The sequence below is a fragment of the Mytilus edulis genome, chromosome 5, assembly GCF_963676685.1.
Source record: "Mytilus edulis chromosome 5, xbMytEdul2.2, whole genome shotgun sequence".
Taxonomy (NCBI): Eukaryota; Metazoa; Mollusca; class Bivalvia; order Mytilida; family Mytilidae; genus Mytilus; species Mytilus edulis.
The window spans coordinates 70,540,690-70,562,167 of record NC_092348.1 but is presented as its reverse complement, the minus strand read 5'-3'; the positions used below and the strand labels follow the sequence as shown (position 1 = coordinate 70,562,167).

The window sequence follows — 21,478 nt, the reverse complement described above, 5'->3', positions numbered from 1 at the left end:
CTGCTGACTGTATTTTTGTAACTCTTAAAGGCAAAACACTGATCCTTTTAGACAAGGTATTACTTTTCGACGTTAAGCCCCAGTCCCACTAGACCACGATCGCACCACGCTCACCGCGATCTAAAATAAATTTAGATCGTGGTGAGGTCGCGGTATGAGCGGCATGAAAATGTTAATTTTCGTTGCTTTCACGATGCTACTACGTCCTAATTACGCTTCTACAACGATCCCGCTACGATTAAACCACGTTCTCACCGCGCTTATTCTGCGACCTCACTACGCTTATAAAGATCTTTCTACGCTCTTCACGTTCTCACTACGACCATACCACGAGTTATCCGATTGCAACACGATCTTACTGCGATTATAGCACGTTCTTATCACGATTATACTACGTTTATACCGCGATCTTACTACGTTCTCAGCAATACCGTCAATATCGTGTTTCATATCAATATAGTTCCATGCCTTCTATGTATGATTAAAACGAAGATTTCTCGGAAACAATACAGTCATGCCACCAAAATCTACTAGAACACGTGGGCGTGGTGGTAGGGGTTGATGTAGAGGCAGAGGGAGCAAAGTATGAACGCCATACTAAACTCCAAATAGTACACAAGAAACTAAAATTAAAAATAGTACAAGACTGACAAAGGCCAGAGGCTCCTGACTTGGGACAGGCGCAAAAATAGTGGGGTTAAACATGTTTGTGAGATCTCAACCCTCCCCCTATACCTCTAGCCAATGAAGAAAAGTAATCGCAGAACAATACGCACATTAGAATTCAGTTCAAGAGAAGTCCGAGTCTGATGTCAGAAGATGTGACTAAAGAAAATAAACAAAATGACAATAATACATAAATAACAACAGACTACTAGCAGTTAACTGACATGCCAGCTCCAGACTTCAATTAAACTGATACTTTACACATAAGTAGTATAATACTTGTCATCAAGAGATGTCGGAACGACCAATCAAACCTAAATTACAACCTATTGCTGGTCCATAAAGCTCAAATGACGATAGTTTAATGAACGATAGCAGAGATGACACAGATGTGTCAATATATATATAGGAAGATGTGGTATGAGTGCCAATGAGAAAACTCTCCATCAACGTAAAAATCTATAAAAGTAAACCATTATAGGCCAAGGTACGGCCTTCAATACGGAGCCTTGGCTCAAACCGAACAGCACGCTATTAAGGGCCCAAAAATACTAATGTTAAACCATTTAAACGGGGAAAACCAACGGTCTATTCTATATAAAAACGAGAAGCATGGTTGAGCAGTTAGAGCAAATGGATAAATATATTCAAACAAACAAAATCTAGAGAGTTTTTTTTATAAAATTTATGTGAAAACGACAATAAAAATGATGGTCGTAGTGTGAACGTAGTAAGGTCGTGAGAAGAGCGTCATGATGACGACAAGGGCGTGCTAGAATCGTACTTTGGTCGTGAACAGCGTGGTAAAGTCGTAGTGGAAGCGTAGTTGGGTCGCAGTGAGAACGTGATGGTCGTGGTAAGGTCGTGATAACGTCGCTGTGAGATCGTAGCGCAATCTCTCCGAATAGAATCACGCTCTCGCTACGATTGTACAGCGACCTTAGCGATCTTACTACGATCTTAGTGCGCTCTCACTACGCTTATACTACGACCTAATTTCGCCACGACCGCATCACGATTGTTTTGAACATGTTCAAAGTTGGTCACGCTCTTCACGATCTTGAAGACCTCACCACGACCGTAGTACGACCTTACTGCGACCTACACGATCGTACCACGATCATCAAAATTTGCATTTGTTTCACAAATCGTAGTGCGATCGTGGCCTAGTGGGACTAGGGTATTACAGGTTATTCTATTTGTCGTTTTTTTCCCCATATATATTGAAATACAATCAGTTGAGGCAGTCTGTGTACTCTTCTAATACTGAGGCCTTAATCATCTCTGAAATAGGAAACCTTTAAACAGAATTTTTTTCATTTTACATGTCAGAAGTTTACTCGACAAATAAGGCTTATCTAGTGACTCCTACAATGAACACATTTTTAGATTTGGTGCAGTTACATCTGCTCAAAAAGTTCGTCTTGACGATCATTTAATTCAAACAGTTGGTAGATGGTCATCTAATTGTTACACAAGATACATTCATAATTTTCCTAATGTTCTTAAGAATGCCCCAAAACAATTGGCAGAGACAGACAGAAGTGCTTCACACCTGTATTTGGCCAATTCGATACATATTCTACACATTATCCTTTGTATCTTACTCCCGAAAATTTAAATTTTATATTTATATGAAAAGGGGGATAACTCAATTTTAATTTCAAAAGTGTCAAACAGCTGTTAGTCCCAAGTTTTTCCAAGTTGTAATTTGTTTATACTATAATGATATAGCACATATATTGACAACTAATCGGAAATTTTATATAAATTTACCTAAAGTTATTTACCTTCATGTTTTTACAACCTAAGAACCTTAATCCAGTGTTTTCCTCCTATTCCTACATTGATTTCTTACATTTTACATACCGAATAATCAAATGTAGGAATAATTCCAATAAAACACAATCAAAAATGAAATCGGAACATTCTTATATTCACACATTGTTGTCAATATAATTGAATTTTATGCGACTGTCATACAAGTGAGAGGTTTAGCTAGCTACAAAACCGAGTTTGACCCACCATTTTCTCCATTAGAAAATGACTGTACCAAGATAATAATATGACAGTTATCCATTCGTTTGATGTATTTCATCTTTTGATTACGGATTGCGGACTTTCCTCGGAGTTCGGTATTTTTGTTGTTTTACTTTTTATGCATATATAATTATTGAAGAAAAACAGATCGCTGTCTATATAAAATTGGACTAAGATTGTTTATATAACTTACCAATTACAGTTAGCATTATGTTATTTGCAAATGCTCCAACAGAGCATTCATATCCCCCCTCATCACTTTTCCTGACGTGAGCTATATTCAGATGATATTCTCCAGCAGTATGATTACCAGAGATAGACAATCTATTATACACGTCTGGTGACAATGTCAACGTATTTATATAGGTATTTTCTGCAAATAAAACTGGAGCTGATCCTCCTTTGGTCTTATCCCACCTTAAATTATTTGATGATGTTGCCTTATACGGACATATTAACTGTACTGTCGTTCCAGTTAAAGCTTGTTGGTTAGCATCCAATAAATCTAAAACAAATTAAAACAACATATTTATGATATGCTGTAAAATCAACAAGTCGTTAAAGTATACGTGCACAGCCGTTATCCGATCAATAGATGTCGACGGATGCAACAGTTTTTATCAATCTGAACAATAAGGGTGCATGATCTTTACTTTTTAGTTTAGAAAGGTTGAACTAAGATGATAAGACAGGGTCGTAACTCGCCTCTGTTACAAGTGAAGCAAAACATCATTTTGGCGAGGGGTCTAGGGCTCAAGGCCCCCACCCCCCACGAGATCTAGAAAAAAGACTCAAAATCGTGTATTTTGAATTTTTCTTTCGTACCCTTTTCTAGTCAAAAACGGAATTTTTGTTTTATTTATTTTTTTGACAATATTCTGGTGTCAGAGCATAATATATAAATACACTGGCATATAAGACTTTTAGTATTAAGGGACAGTCAACACCAAAAGAGATATGTAGGATAACACTAAAACATTGTATTTCACATAGTCAAGTGTGTGGCTGTTGTTTTAGGGTATGCATGGTTCGTTTCCTCGTTGAAGATCCCCCTGCTACTTTCAAAATGAAAAACATGAATAAATTTCCTGTTCATTAATAATTTGTATTTTTTCTATCTATTGTATGCGATTTTGTCCCATGCACATTTTGTCTTCGTCTCTGTATTTTTTTATTAAAGGCATGAACACGGCTCATTGCAAGTTTAGCTCTTCAATATTAAAGGTTTAATGATTTTTTAAATGATTTGAACACCGGGAGATTGGGATTTCTATCTTTAATTTAACCCATGTCAGTTTTTTATTTGTATTTACAGCAAAGAGTGCCATTTGTGTGTTCTGTAATATATTGTAACAGTTTAATTTTCCATGAAAAAGGACATTTTTTTTTAATGTCCGGTAACATCGTACCTTCTCCAAACATTTTTCGAACAATATCTGAACATCGTTGGGCATGTAAAATTGCCAAACCACACATGCCCATTCATTAGTCTTCGTAGATCTATTCCACGTAAAGTAGAAACATAACTTTTACAATATGGAATATAAGACAACTGAAGCCATAGTCTTAAGATCGATTTCTCGATTGGTGTTCCTTTAACGTCGCCACAGACAAAAAGGCGTGAGCAGTTTTAAATGAAAATAAAAGGTCTTTATATATAATAAAACTCGGAACGAAATGTATAATTAACAAATGAAATTCAACACGAGGAGAATATTCATATAGAAGGGCAATCAACCAATGGACGAAAGATAATCTCAGGAACTGATATTAGAGAGCATAACGAAAACAATAGACAATCAACACTGAAAATTAAAAAAAAAATAGAAATATATATCCCGAAAAACAGGGGCGACGTCATAAAAGAAACAGAACTTGCTACTTGCAAGACACTTACCGTCAAACAATTTAACAATAAGACAATTTTGAAATTTCCAACATGAGGCGTTTGTCTCATTTACCTCAATGTAGTAACGGCCCTGTAAGAATTGATGACCAGGGTTCATCCGCCAGTATCATACAAACATTTAGAACGATAATGTGTTTTGCTTATTAACATCAAATGATTAAAAAATAAATTTCTAGAATAGACTATATGCTTTGTAATAAAAACCTTTCAAATAAAGTTGACAATGTTGGTATCGCGCATTGTCCTTTTTGCGATCATGATCTTGTGTCACTCATTATGGTTAAATCAATTTTAAATTGTTGGCCTTCTAATATTCGGCTTTTGAGTGTTCCTGATGAAGTTAGATCCAGAAAATCTGCTTCAGATAAATGCAATTTTTAACGTTAAAGTTTTCATTTTTTATCGATTGCTTAACGATCATTTACTGTAGATACATTTATTTTCGTTGGTATCAATTTTCGTGGATTAAGGAAAACTTGCATGTTCGTGGATATTTAACTTCTTGGTTTAGCCAAGCATATACAAAAAATTGTCATTCGTTGAACATTTAATTTCGATGTTCACCTGTACCCACGAAATCCAAGAAAATGTGTATCCAACGAATTAATAATGAATCCATAGTATTGCCCTTAATGATTCATCTCAGTTCAAAGCATTGATACGGAAGTAATTCTGAACACATAAAGTCATATAACATCAAAAAGGCAAAATAAAGTAAATAAAATCCAACTCATCGTACTAGTTTTGTATAAGCTCAATTCATTCATATCATATAAACGTATACTATAAACATTATGTTCAGCCTGCATATTTATGTAATAGTTGCCGCTGTGATTAAGCGCCCATCTATCATGTGTAGTTTTGAAAATTGACATCTTAAAAAAAATATATATCAACGACAAATGGTTATTTGTTTGGGAATCGGAAATAGAAATATTGTCACTGAGGTGATACTAAATTTGACTTTGATTCTTTCAAGGGGGGCTTTAATAATTGTACACTTTTCAGGTTTTAAGCAAATAATTTGAAAAGGTGGGGCCTATTCAGGATACGATCATTTAACTTCAAAGAGGGTGGGAGTATGTTGTTTTTTCTGAAGTTAAGATTTTTACTGAAGTTCTGAATCCAGATTTTTTCCATAACTTTAATGTGTTAAATTTTGAACGAAATAATTTGATTGATAGCATTAAAAAACTTCCAATAAAATTGTTCGCGCTTAACATGAAAAGAAATTTCTCACTTCGACAAATTACCATACCCCTTCCCCTTTTAAATAGTTGCTTCTTTAGACAACGGACTGATGGTTGCAAAAGGTATATGCATTTATCATATATGTAGCTCCATAATTAGTCATAAATCCGCCACTGATTTTAAATAATACATTAAAGGAAACTGGATTTCTTTTTGTATTAAGGGATAGTTTCGTTTTTTGTATTTTGTGCATGTTTAAGTTATCGCACGATAATCAAATTTTGGCAAAGTAAAAGTACGTAGCGAGGTCAGGTTAAAGTGAGGCATCTATACAGAGTGCCACTTCTCTACACGTTAAGAGTCCATACAGTAACTCGTTGGTTTGTTACAAGAAAACATTTTTGTCCCTATCCAACATACCCTCATTTTCAAGTGTCATCTGAATTTAAAACTTAGGTTTCAACTCCCTCGGGAAAAGTAACCCTAAGATGAATTTTGATAGGTTTAACTTTCTTTCTGGCAAAATACCTCTTCAATTTTTTGATTTTATTTACTTGACTTTCAAATATTCAAAATTTAGGTAAATGCTTTACTCTAAATTCAGCGATTTACATTGTCCTGTTTTTTGTAGAATAACATTGGTATATGACCATAATGGTAAAATTCGTCGTGCAGAAAACGTTACACCAACCCTCTGTAGCGTACTTTTATTTTGCTCAAAGTCGATTATCGTACGATGACTAAAAAATGCGTGAATAATAAATACTATTCTTTGATATAAATATATTCCGTTTCCTTTAAGTCGCTTTTTAAAAACAGAAGCGGAATTAGGGGGCCGCCGATCCGATGCAGAGCTTCATGCTAGTGTATAATAAATGCGTATCCTTTCCACAGGCATTGGTCCTTGCATTGTCTTACTAGGCCCCCAGATTTTCAAAATAATGGATCCATTCCTGAAACATGTACCATTATTGAAGCCCCTTATGGAGGTATCCAAGTCAAATATAGTGTCATCTTAGTGACACTATTTACATTTCCCAAAAAGATGACCATCTCTATTGGTCACTTCAACTTGATCATATGTTTATCGATGTATGAACTTTTTTTTTTTTTTTTTTAATTATTTCAAATATTATGGTGTGAATGTCTTCAGCTTTTAAAAGACCATCACGATCAGTTGGATGTTAACATTAGACAAGTCGCTTATCCCTACAAAATTTGCATCAGTGACGGTCGAATTAAAAAAAAAATGGAACTTAGAATAGTCGGTAAGATTGCCTATGAAACCAGTTTCTACAAAAGAGCAAATCTCTTTGATGATTGAGACTACATCACAACGTACGAAATACAACGCGGAGCAGAATTAAAAAAGTGAAAATAATGTATAATGTATCAATATGGAACGCCACAACTGTCTTATGTGGAACACTAATATTACTTAATGTTGTTTTATTATTACTTAATGATATGTTGTCTTAACTTAATATGGCTTTGATATTACGTAATGATGTTTTAATATATAGAGAATAATACATGGCAAAATCCGTATCATATGTCGTATCATCCCGAGACATCAATATCAGCCCAAGGGCCTTTAGGCCCGAGGGATGATATTGGTCGAGGGTGATACGGCATGTGATACGGATTTTGCCATGTATTATACGCTTTATCATATATTTCAACAGAAGAGTATTATATTATATGAACTGTTTTCTGATCCATAGCACTTGGTTACCTTCAGTTCTACTTTTGTCTTGTTTCAAAGGCCTTAAAAGAACTGCTCAATTACTTATCCGAAGCACCTGGGTTACCTTACAATTTGTGTGCTGTTGTTTTAAAAATATTTTGTTTATAATTGTATTAATTTGTGTGTTTTGTATTTTTCATAGTTGCATTTAGTGTGCCAAAAGATATGAAAACTTGACGTTCGTGACGTCACATACACTGTGAAAACTCGACGTTCGTGACGTCACATACCAAACAATGACGTCATTCAAAAAATTTACCTATTTTGAGGAAAAATTTTCTTAAGCAAAAAAAAAACCAAAACTGACTGTTATGTAAAAAAAAAAAAAAAAAAAAAAAAAAAAAGTAGGGGTGTGATAAAGGGTAGGGGTGTGATAAAGGTATGCGATAAAGGGTATGCGATAAAGGGTGCGCATCAAAGTTGCGCGATATGGATTAAACAGCAGGCTATTTATCACATATGCAAAACTACTGTATTTACTACTAAACATATGATAAAACTTAATATTGAATAGTCATTACTTAATGATATTTCAATATTACACGATATGGTTTCGTATTGACTTGATATAGTTTTGTCATTACTCAATATGGTTTTGTCATTACTCGATGTGGTTTCACCATTATTTGATATGGTTGTGTCATTAGTCAATGTGGTTTTAACATTACTTGATGTGTATGTGACTTAACGTAATGTAGTTGTTTCATTACATGATGTGGTTTTGTTATTACGTAATGATGATTTGTCTATTCTTTATAGGACAAAATATAATTTAGTAATAATAAAACAACATAAAGTAATATCAGAGTTCTACATAAGACAGCTGTTGTGTTCCATACATAAACCTTAAAATCGAAGTCGTTAGAATAGATATAAAAAGATGTGGAATGAGTGATAATGAGACAACTATCTCGTCCAAGTCACAGTTTGTTAAAGTGACAAGAAGAGGGCCACAATTGGTTTCCATTGGAATGCCGATAGTCTGTTGAAACACACGTCCTCCGAACTTAACAAATATGTTGTCAATAAAGAAATCAAGGATCGGTTGTCAGATGTCAGTTTCAGAGATTTTTTTGTTTGAATCAGAGTGATCATTTACAACGTAGGATTTATCCCTCCCTAAAACAAGATACTTGTATCTACGTTGGCCATTCTTTTATATGAAACAAAGCAATACCAACTCTTATAATTTGTCTTTTAGTTTGGAATGTGGAATACTTGTGTAAAGTGTAGAAAAGTCAAATGTTTTAATACTATTACTAAATGAAAGAAAGTTGAATTGTATGTACTCTAAAAGATCTTTGAATTTTTTAGTATCCACATCTGATTCACGCCACCTCTAGAAAAGGCAGTTTCAAGATAACATATGTTAATTATTTAGAAAGAGGTTTCGTGGAGCATTTGGAATACCCAGCAATATATCGTTGTTTGTAATGACACTTATGTAGCTTAAGTATCCAATACAGTGATGGAAGATCCAGTTCTTCATCTTTGGTTGAAATTCCAAAGGAACATAGAACAGACCTATGATTATCCAGGATTTCTTCTTTGGTAAGTGTCGTGAGGGTATATGTTCAGTTTTCAAGTTAATTGCCAATACCTAATTCGTTTATCAAGCAGTTAATGTAAATAGTTTTGAGCACAAAAACGATATATATTTAGGTTTTATCTGCGGGGATAACACCATATTTGTCATGGAGGTAGGATAAGTGTTTTGAAACATTTGGGTCTTTTTAGATTGACGTAACATGGGCATTGATAGACCCATTCAAGTTCGTAATTCTGATTTGTATCAACGACCTCACTGCCTAAATCCATTCGGAAAGAGTGTCATTGCCTGGCATAATCCTAGACTGAATCCATCAAAACTTTGAAGTTGTATTTCCAATTGAAGGAGTAAGGCTCACGATATTTCGGACCTTTCGATAACAAATTTCACAAAGAAGTGTTATTGGCAATGTTGAGGTCGCTGGTATTAACATGGCCAGCTGGAGTATATGTGAATTGGGAACTAGCACAAGTGCAATCAGGAGGTTTAGACTTGAAGTCGTAAATATTGAGATCCTGCAAAACGTGTTTGTAATTGAATATTTTAGTTGCAATAGGTTTGGTATAGGTGTAAGAAATGATTGGTTCAGACTGATCTTTAAAATAAGGAGGTATTTTCGATTGAACTAATTTATGATGAAGGATATTGCCTAATTTGACCCCATCGAGACCTGTGTTGGCAAAGGAAAGAGTAAGAAAAGATCTTTTCTCTATTTCATCTTTTCCAATGCGGATTGGTTTGAAAAGTCTGTGACATGCAATATCCGAAATTATAGCTGTAAGTTTAAATTGGTTTAAATGAGGGTTTGTAACAGTGGTTTCAAAACATCAATTGAACAGAGAATATTAGTGAAGTTTTGAAAGGGGTAATGAATAAAGTTTCGTACGAATGTAATGAATACCTAACGGCTTTTGTATAAACGACAGCAAGTTAATAATAGAGAATATAAAATACCCGAAATCAAAAATTTAAAACAATGCAAACGAAAAACTAACGACCTAATTATTGTAATTATTGTACAAAATAATTTACGAAAACAAAAGCAACAAACACCAACAACTAAGTTACAGGCTCCTGGTTTGGGACATACAATCATACAGAATGTAGCGAGGTTATTCATACTACCCTTCCTGGGCACTTGAAATCAGCCCTAGTTTTGCTCAGTATGTTATGTTTTGTGTACTTTAATTGCTTGTATGTTTGTGTGTTTGTCTTTTTCTTTCTAGCCACGGCGTTGTCCGTTCATTTTCGACATCTGAGTTTCAATGCCCCCTTGGTATCCTTCGCCTCCCTCTTTAGATGGAACACTTCTGCTTTAAACCGTAGATTTTCCATTTTCCTTATCCATCTGTAAGCTTGAAACATTATGTATGGTTTTATCCGGAGAAAATGCATAGCATCTTTCAATTTCGTTCAGATTTAGAAATTTTTGCCAAAGTTGAGGTACTTGAAATAATTGCTTTGAAATGTCAATTTTACATCTTGTTTTTTATCGAGGCATAATTTTGTTAACTTATTTGAGTTGTTTAACTTATGTTTGTATTCGTTTCAGACTGGCGATTTGTTGCCTAAGTTATTGCCCTTGAAGAAAAAAAAAACTTTGAAAATATGTAGATACAAGTATTGTTTCGAGTATTGCATAAACTAACGAGCTCGTGGTTGCAAATTTAAAAAATGCCGTAAGCATTAAATATAGATTATTCCAAGGCTTGAGCGAGCTATTTTCTGTGATAAGGAGTTTACTCACTGTTTAAAGCACAGCGAGAACTGGTTTATAATGATTTCACATTTGATTATTGGCTTTACTGGACAAATATACTACAAATATACCACAACAGTTTTACACGAAACCATTGCAATGACGTGATATTTCTGATGTCTTTTGAATTTAGCCCAAATGAAGTCAAACTTTCCGCTATACGATGTTTACATGTATAGATTAAAAAAAAACATCATGAGATCGAAACTGTATTATATGCCATTAAAGAGACACTATTATAAGTTATATGGTTCGCTACTGACCCCCTACGGATCCATAGGGGGTGAGGCCGGAGGCCGAGTCCCCTATGAATTTTTTTCACCTTCTATGGATCCGTAGGGGGTCAGTAGTTAACCGTATAACGAATTTATGAGATTAATGTTAAATATATTTGAAAATTCATTCACTTTAGCTTAAAAGTTTAACCTAGTATATGCAAGTCCTTTTTTTTTTTTGGATACCGTTAAGTGTAATCTACAAGATCTTACAAGGAAGTAAAATTTAAAATTTCTCCGTCTGATCTTCTTATGATAAGGGGTTCCAAACTAAATCTGATAATCTCTACACAATTCTCTATAAAAAGTAAAATTCGTAAAAATTATGCACCAATTAAAAAGTAACACAACTTGAAATAAAAAAATATTGAAATTAATATAAAGCACCTTTGGCGAAAGGGAAACACACTTCTAGGCTGGGCAAGGTGAGCCAAAAAAGCAAGCGGACAAAAAACAAAATTATCGGACAAAATGCAAAACGGACAAAAGGCAAAAGTAGTGGACAAAAAGGGAAAAATAGCAAAACGGACAAAAAGGAACGGACAAAAAGCAAAGTAGACAAAAGTCAAATTTCGGACAAAAAGCACTGTATCAGTCATTCTAGATTTTGTTTGTCAACGTGGCAACGTTTAGGCTGTTAATTGATTCAATGGTGGATTATTTCTTGTCAATGTTCCATTAACAGTTTTGTTTAGGGTTAAGTCGATCAGTTGAAGAGCCTGTGTATATTGTCGTTGAAAGCTGGTTGAATACTTCGACGACTAATAACTACTGTAACATGAAGCCTGGATGAATAAATAAAGGCAACAGTAGTATACCGCTGTTCGAAACTCATAAATCGATAAAACAAAATCTGGGTTACAAACTAAAACTAAGGGAAACGCATTAAATATAAGAGGGGAACAACGACACAACAGAAACACAACATCAAAATATAAGGCCGTGTTCACATTTACGTAAACTCGGTGTTGTTTAAGTGTAACTTAAACGTAAACAAAACAAAATTACGTTCCAATTGATAAAACTCAATGTTTACATGTAGAGTAAATCACGTTTTGTCTACATGCAGTCGATACTCGATGTAAGCCTTGTGTAGATTAAGTGTACACAAAACTAGCCATTTAAAACATTAGTTTCACCGTGTATATTTAAGGAAGAAACGATGTTTGAATAAAATAGATATTTATAACAATTATTAATAAAAGTTCTTTGTAGAAATACATGTATTTGAATAATATAAGAAACAAGTCTAAATGTCCGACTTTTTACACAATTAATTCAGAAGAAAATACCGTTTAAATAAAAACTTTTATTTAGGCTTAGCAGGTAGTCATAATCATATATATACATATGTCAAGAATATAATACAAATGAAATACAAAGTGATCATAGATTATAACTGACAAATAACTGAATTAAAGAACTACTAAGTAGTATCTTCATAAATTTAAAGAATGAAGCATAACAAATTAAAAATTCTATGAAATACAAATGAAATATAAGTTTCATACCCGCCTCGTACAAACATATTCCACCTTAAGGGAATGGGAGGGAGGGTTTTGAAAAAAGAACAAACGACGAAACACAATGTTCTTTAACAAATTGGCTACGCTGATAGAAGTTTCAACGACAAACTAAGACATATTTAAACATAAAAATTCTAAATTATTAAAAATGTTGACTACCTGTTTTCTGGTGTTTCTGAAAAGTGAAAATCAATAGTGAGTTCTACTTTTAAATTGAAATTTTTATCCAATATAAATTACTGTACTGCTTGACCAATAAAAAACGTGTTTAATTTAATTTAGAAAGCAGAGCAACTAAACCTTCACCAGATATGTGCTCAGTGTTAAATGAAGTGAGACCAATTGTCCATTTACCAGTTCACTAAATTGTTTTTCTGATTCTTCATTAATTAATCATTTTTAATCAAAAATTTACAAATTAATTCAGAAGAAAATACCGTTTAAATAAAAACTTTTATTTAGGCTTAGCAGGTAGTCATAATCATATATATACATATGTCAAGAATATAATACAAATGAAATACAAAGTGATCATAGATTATAACTGACAAATAACTGAATTAAAGAACTACTAAGTAGTATCTTCATAAATTTAAAGAATGAAGCATAACAAATTAAAAATTCTATGAAATACAAATGAAATATAAATTTCATACCCGCCAAACCGAAGGTCCGCCAAAAAAATAACCAAATCACAGAAACTGCAAATTGCAACTTTTATAATAATTCTAAAATAATAAGAGAGTGAGTCTACACCATCTTCTATAATCCAAGTCGAGGACTCGAACCTCGATCCCCAATCACAAGGACAGGTGTACTAATCATTGTACTAACAAGGATGCATGATAGAGTCAACAGTGTAAACCTTCTAGAATAATAGAAAAAACAGTATCAAAAGTCTACTCTCTCTCGTGCGGAGATTAAGAGTAAACCTTCTCCTAAAATTAAGCTGCAATTTACCAGTAAATTTGAATTTTAAATTCTTAATCAAGTTTCAAACACAAATAAAATTCATTCTACCTTAAAGGATTTAAACATGTGCAAGAGTATTAGCTATAAAGCTAAAAACCTTATTAAGACCAGTGGTGGACAAATGTAATTTGTCAACTGTAAACAAAGTGTTAATTGGCTTTCTCACTCTACTATAAAAAGTCTTCTCACATTGCATGTATTTGACATCAGTTAGAGAGGAAGCCAACTGTTTTAGTACATTGTTAAAATTAATGACGAACAATTCAGACTGATCAAAATCACATGGTCTGGGTAATACAGAAGATAAAATAATAACACAATCTGGATTACAAATTCTCAATTCATGTATAATATCACGAATGTATTTTTCAAATAAATTAGCATTTATATTAAATACATCATTTGTACCAACATGTACAATTATATTATTAAAATGGTACCAGGTGAATACCCTGTTTTTTAATTTCCTTAAAAGCATTTCACAACTCAGGCCCCCAAAGGCATGAAGTTGCGTATTCCTCATCTCTGGAAGATACTTTAAAATTGAATCTGAAATAACTAGACTGGGTTTACCCCATGCCTTCAAACCTACAATATAATTTAAATTATTAACTAATAAAATTATAACACCAAATAAAAAACATATATCACAGTCGACACATCATTTTTGACGAGACTTGCATCTTATCATTTAAACCATATCTAAGATACAATTTATAGGCGTCACTCTTCCAATCCCCTTGTAATTGAATGAGTTCAGAAGATACACCACATTGGAATGCCCAAGTTGCACCTCCTCTTCTGAAGCTATGAGAAGAATATTGTGTTGGATCTAACCCAATTTTCTCCACAATGTTTTTCAAAAAATTCTGTAACATATTGTAGGACACTGGCTTAGTTTTTCTACCAGATAAAACAAGAAAAGCTGGGGAAGATGCTAAAGCAGGAAATTTTGCGCACATGGCCTTAAATGCACTAAAAGCACACAACGGAGAGGATAAATTTTTAACAATTGGTATTTCTAAAACTCTCTCCCCAAATTGTATAGTCTTAGACCAACGAAACTGAACTAGTAAATAATCTTCAAAAACTGAAATATTTTCTCTATGCAAACATTTAGAGCTATCATCTACTGTCCCAACCAAATTGGATTTTCTACAAATCAAATAGAAAGCAAAAAGAAAAATGCACCAATAAGTGTAACTATTGATATCATCAAAATTTAATTCCTCCCTTATTTTTAATAAAATACTAGGTGTGATTGGAAGAGCTGCCCGAACTGTGTGAGGATTGCATCGTTTTAATCCCTTCATAAACAATCTAAAATAGAATGACTCAAAATGAATAAAAGGTAGATCAAAAAGTAGATGTAACACCTTAACTCCATTCAGATAATTTCTGATTGAGTCTACACTTTTGAATGATCTACTTAAAAATTGTGCAAACAAGCAAAGTGTATTTAACTCGCAAGGCAATGTCTTTAAATTATAAAAATGACAAAACAGGAAAAAGGCTTTCCACTGTATCTTTAAATTTTTTCTAGTTCCTGAAGCGTGTGCAGATTTCAAAGATTCTTGTGCTTGTGTTTTAAGCATGTGAAGATCTACAGATAAACTAAGTTCACCAATTGTGACAGAATCTGAAAAAATTTGAATCTACATTAACATGTTGAAAATTTCTACCTTCAATTGCTTCATAAAACTGCACAGAGTAACTATCTGACAAACTCCATCTGGACAACATATCTGGTAACCTATTCTCAATACCGTCTATATGAATAGCTCTTAATTCACATTCTTTAATTGCACAAATAAAACATATTTCTCTAAGACAAGCTTGTAAAAAACGACTCCTTGATTTCCCTTGATTGATAACTTGGACTGAAACCATATTGTCACACTGAATACATATCTTTCTGCCTCTCTGTCCCCACAATTTCAAACACACAATAACTGACAATAATTCCAAAGCATTTATATGTAAGCTTTGCTGTACAATGAAATCTGGAAACACACAGTGAAAAAACTGTCCATTCGAAACTCCTCCACAACCTACCAAACATGCATCTGAAGCCATATACTCGTCTGGTTCTGTCCACTCTTGAAGATTTAACAGTGAAACACCATTATATATCTCCAAGAATTCTGACCACCAGAGAAGATCATGCTTCAATTCCACGGAAACCTCTAAAATACAATCCTCATTTTTAAACTCCCTAAGAAAATTTAAAATTCTTGATATAAAAATACGACCTGGTCGAACACAACTAGCAATAAAATTCAGTTTTCCTATTAAGGACTGTACTTCTTTTAAAGATGCTGTGTCTTTGTTTAACCAAAATGAAACTAAGTCGAAAATCTCCAATAATCTATCAGGAGTGACTTCCATAGTCATTTTCTCCGTATCAAACCAGACACCTAAAAAACTCATTCTGCAAGAAGGACTACTAGCTTTCTCTACAGATTCTTCCAAACCACAGCTATCTAAAACCCATTTCAATTTTGTATATGAAATATCTGCTTTTTCACTAATTTCAGCACCAGCAAAATCATCTAAATAATTTATCAAAGATATATCATGCTTTTTGGCTATAAATCTGACAGCATTAGTCACTGACTGACAAATAAAAGCACTAGATTTTAAACCCATAGGTAAAACTCTATCCACAAAAAAATGACCTTTCCAGGTAAAACCAATTAAATTATAATCTTTTGGATCTACTGGAATTTGTCTATACGCTCTGCGCAAGTCCCTTTTAAAAATTTTACAGAATTTCCCTTTTTCTTTAATAATTTCAATAAAATTATCCACATTAGGATAATGTAGTTCTATATGTTTACCTAAATAAACATTTTTATCAATTCCATCATTGACAGATTTACCCTTCGGAAAACTCAAATCCATGATAACTCTCCTTTCTTCCGAGTTTGCTTTTGGCACAGAATTCAAAGGAGATATTACCAAAAGATCATTAAATGGGTTTGATGCAAACGGACCTAGTACAGCACCATAGCCTACCTCTTTTTTAATATATTTATCAATCTCTTTGGCAAAATTTCTTGCCCCAGTATGATTTTTGACAATTTTACTGTTTCCAAATTCTTCAAATTTTCTATCAAAACCTAAAGGCCAACCAAATTCTAACATATCACAGATTTTTTGATCGTTATAATCAAATAATTCTTGTCTCCAAAACTTAATACATAATTTAGAATAAACTGGAACTTTAAATAAATCAAAATTATATCCTGGAACGCCAATGAAGGAATTGTGCAAATTCAAAAGAAAATTTTGTTCTGGTAAAATAACTTCAAAAACTGCAATACACAATTTACAATGATCTTTCTTATGTAAACATGCGTTTAGTAGTCAGGCTTTTTTATTTGGGCAATTGTCTGAACACTCCGGGTGTGTTTTTTGGATATGTTCTTTTTGCCAACATGAAGCACATATGTGATGCACGGTTCTAGTTATACCTCTAATAACTGTAGTGTGAGTTGAGTTGCTGTGCTCACATTTATTGCGTTGATACTTAACACAAAACCAAATTTGCTCTTTACCATTCTGGTTTTTGGACACTGATCTAAAATTGGCTTGCCTCACTTCTTTTGGCAAACTTTGTCCACTTAACATAACATTTTCCAAAATCTGTGAGTCATCAGACCATGTTTTTCTACCTAATTCAATTAATCTTAACCAAGCGGCGTAAAATTCTAAAACCGATGCCCAGTTATAAATGGAGCTAAAGTATGCGATTTTCTGTAATAATTTTAAACGTCCTTCTTTTTCCAATTTATTTTTGCAGAAATTATTTATAATTTCAAGTTCACCTGCAACAAGCATTTTAAAATTCAATTGCTTAAACTCCAAATCCTTACTCACATATTCATATTGTAAAAAATTATGTGGAAAAGACTGTGGATTTATAACTTTATCTGCAGATTTTATTTTAAGTCCTGACTTTAACTTTTTACTCTTTTTCCTTGATGATAATTTCGCTGACAATTCATAATCAGATGAATCCTCAGAGCTGGAATTTGAACTTGTTTCAGATTCAGACTCGGTACTACTGTTCCCTCTCAATACAGATTCAGGCAACTGTACTACCTTCTGATCATGAGATTTAGAATCCAAATGTTTTTTCTTATGTTGAGTAGTTTTAGAAATAGAACCCTTAGCTAAATTCATCTTTTTTAATTGCTGCAATAACTCTTGTTCATTTGTTACTTTTTCGCTTTTAACTTTCATGTTTTTCTCTTTTGAAGTTTCAGCGAGATCGGACTTTCCACTAAATTTAGTGTCAAAATCCAAACCTAACCTCTTCAATTCATCATTAACCTCTTTATTTAATTTATCATTAGCTCTTAAATTTGTTAAAGTGATCTCACCCTTTGATTTCTTTGATTTCTTTTTGGGCTTTTCTTCTGATTTTGACAGCCCATCCACTTCCGCCTCCAATTCTTTGATACGTTGGTTGAGCTGCTCCCTCTTGAGTCTTTGTTTCTTTTCTTCTAATAGCTTGACTCTTAATTCCAGCTCTTCATCGGACTCCCGAGGTTTCAACTCTTCACTCTCTTTGCTATTTTTCTTGAGGGGCGTGGTGAAGATCAATGCTGCGGCTTCATTTATCTTGTTATTCTCATCATCTGACATAAGATCAAGCATGTCATCTTCCTCTGCATGCAGTTCTAATTCATCCCGATCTGAGTTATTATCGGCCATTTTCTGAAATACATACTCATAAGCCATGTCATCTATACCAGAAGTTCCAAAATTATTAAATTTTTTATAGTCTATTATCGCCACTTTTCTCTTAGGACGATCCATAACTAACGAAAATATTAAATACAAGTAACAAAAGCTGTACAATTCTCAACGACGACGACAAGCGTTGATAAAAATTGAACAAACGACGAAATGCTCAAGTTGAATAAATACTATATATAATTCGTTACATAAACGATGATTCTTTCTGAAGAAATGAACAAACGACGAAAAGCTCAAATCAAATCAAGAATAACTTTTTGAAAAAAGAACAAACGACGAAACACAATGTTCTTTAACAAATTGGCTACGCTGATAGAAGTTTCAACGACAAACTAAGACATATTTAAACATAAAAATTCTAAATTATTAAAAATGTTGACTACCTGTTTTCTGGTGTTTCTGAAAAGTGAAAATCAATAGTGAGTTCTACTTTTAAATTGAAATTTTTATCCAATATAAATTACTGTACTGCTTGACCAATAAAAAACGTGTTTAATTTAATTTAGAAAGCAGAGCAACTAAACCTTCACCAGATATGTGCTCACTGTTAAATGAAGTGAGACCAATTGTCCATTTACCAGTTCACTAAATTGTTTTTCTGATTCTTCATTAATTAATCATTTTTAATCAAAAATTTACAGTTCACATCCATTTCCGAATCAACTTATTTGCCACTGGTCTTTTAAGTTTTGACCCCAATTCCACGGTCCACTGAACATAGAAAATGATAGTGGGAGTGGGGCATCCGTGTACTATGGACACATTCTTGTTTAAACCTAAATTACACACTCAAAAGTGTTATTGATGTTTGAAGCTTTTATTTGAATGAATGCAGCCTGCATTAGCGGATCCGGTATGCGGGGAGAGAGAGTTTTGGTGGTTGAAACCCCATTTTTTTCCGATTTTTTTTCAGGGTGTTCCGTGGTTTTTGATCCCCCTTTTGCACCACCTGGTCTGATATCGTCAATGATAGTATGAGGATCCGATTATTCATCAGATTTTTTTTATATTTTGGTCATGTGCTGTGCTAGTTTTGGGGAGAAATGAGCGCACAAAGACATTTTTAACCCTGCCAAATTCTTTATATACCTGTTTCAAGTCAAGAGCTCGTAGTTCAGTGGTTGTCGTTGGTTCATTTCTGTCATATATGTTTTTCGTAAATTGTTTTATTATGAATTAGGCCGTCAGTTAGATTCGAAAGGTATTGATTCTTATTTTTCATGTCGGGACCTTTTATAGCCGACTATGATTGCTTAAATCTATTCATTTTTTTAACAATCATATCACATCTCCTTATTTTTATATTGAAGATATAAATGTGGTTTAATAAAAATGTTGTTCTCACTAAAAAAAACAAACAACTGTTTCGTTCGTTTGTCGGATGCTATAGTTGGGAATATTGAAAAGTTCCTAAACAGTGACATTGATATAAAAAAAAATCATGTTGAAGGATTTTGTGTTTTCTCTGTCTTTCGGATAACAAGTCCTCTCCCTCATTGATGAAATTTAATTTTACTGGAGCTTTTTCTACCAGTAGCTATAGCTTGTAATAAACAGACATCTCATTTGAAATTATGCCACATCTTCATATTTTAATATCATGTTTATTGACATATACGTGTCTTTTCTTGGATCAGTGGTTAGCTACCACCATTCCACATTCGAATTCCTTGTTATAGTTACCAAATTAAAAGATCTTGGGTATGTGTAGATACACCATAGGATGAACTAAATTTCACTCGAAAGCTCTGCTTGCTTTCGAGTGAAATTTAGTTCATCCTATGGTGTATCTACACATACCCAATCACATTTTTATTTGGTAAATGACATGTGTCAAAGTTTACAACTGATATCACAGGAAAGAAAATGTGTTACATTGTAGTTTCTGGCTAAAAGTGTGAGATATCTAACATACACCACATGACCATTTTCAATCTTCTGGTAAACCAATCAGAGAGTCGATATGGAACTGTGGTGTATGTGTCGATACCCTCACACTTTTTCAATGGAAAATCAAACAAACTATAGCACATATCAAGTTACAATATCCCGATCCAGTGATGAAAAATTCTTTGTTGTATTGTTCAAATATGTATTTATTATTATTTTTTAAATTGCTGGTAAATAATATATTAAGTAAAATTCAAAATATGCTAATTACCCTTCCAGAGAATCTAGTCACCTTTTCGGTATATATAAATATTTATTGTGTACGAGGATTATTTTCATTTTTATTTTAGATTAGATTCTTAACATATTTTGTACTGTCCTTTTCTTTTCGTCTTGTATACTTATCCAGTGGTTGTGTGTTTATGTGTTTCATATTTGTTTTTCGTTCATTTTTTGTACATGTCTAAATAAGCCGTTAGTTTTCTCGTTTTACATTGTTATTTCGGGGCATGTTATAGCTGACTATGCGGTATGAGCTTTGTTCTTTGTTGACGACCGTACGGTGACCTATAGTTGGTAATTTCTGTGTCATTTTGGTCTCTTGTGGAGAGTTGTCTCTTTGGCAATCATACCACACCTTCTTTTTATATCTATTGTACACATTTTGTTTTTGTCTCTGATATAGTCACCTTAAAAGGGTTCCTTGATAGAATCTTAATTGTCATGACTGGTTTTATGCTTATTTTCACTTCAAATACCATAGATGAATTTGATAGTACAGCAAGAAACAACCAATGCAATGCATATGTAATGTATTTAATAAATTTGGCCAAGCAATTCTACAGGAAAGCTCCAAGCGATTGTACAGGAAGGCTCCGAGTGATATTACAGTAAACTTTCAAGCGATTGTAGTCAATAAAAATATCCGACATAGAGAAAATGAATATATTTATATTTCTACTGGGACAATGGCTTTGAAACTTTCAGACAGGTAAGACTATATATCAGAAAAGGTACATGTGAAAATTCAGGTAGCAAACATTGATTTTTCGATGTTTATTTGACATTTTTGATCGCTGTTGTGTGACAGTTTTGATCGTTTTACACGGAGCTCCACCATTCTAAGGAAAACGTTTGTATGCATATACCTTTCTTATTATTTTATTGGTTCATATTTATATAAAGAA

At 33.3% G+C, this 21,478-nt stretch overlaps 3 protein-coding genes across 3 annotated transcripts in view; 1 reads left to right on the top strand and 2 right to left on the bottom strand.

Moving 5' to 3' along the window:
* LOC139524354 (uncharacterized) overlaps positions 1–21,478 on the top strand; it is a 262,486-nt gene that overhangs the window by 215,524 nt on the left and 25,484 nt on the right. The window lies entirely within an intron of this gene.
* Positions 1–21,478, bottom strand: part of LOC139524351 (synaptogenesis protein syg-2-like) — a 124,504-nt gene that overhangs the window by 92,694 nt on the left and 10,332 nt on the right. The window contains exon 3 of the mRNA XM_071319117.1: positions 2,900–3,211. Coding sequence (XP_071175218.1) covers positions 2,900–3,211 — 312 coding nt within the window. The remainder of the gene's footprint in view (positions 1–2,899; positions 3,212–21,478) is intronic.
* On the bottom strand, positions 14,282–18,590 carry LOC139522612 (uncharacterized). Its single transcript, XM_071316078.1, has 3 exons — positions 18,023–18,590; positions 15,156–15,273; positions 14,282–14,789 (listed from the first exon to the last, which is right to left on the bottom strand). The coding sequence occupies exons 1-3, from the start codon at positions 18,459–18,461 to the stop codon at positions 14,282–14,284; spliced, it is 1,065 nt and encodes a 354-aa protein (XP_071172179.1). The 5' UTR covers positions 18,462–18,590.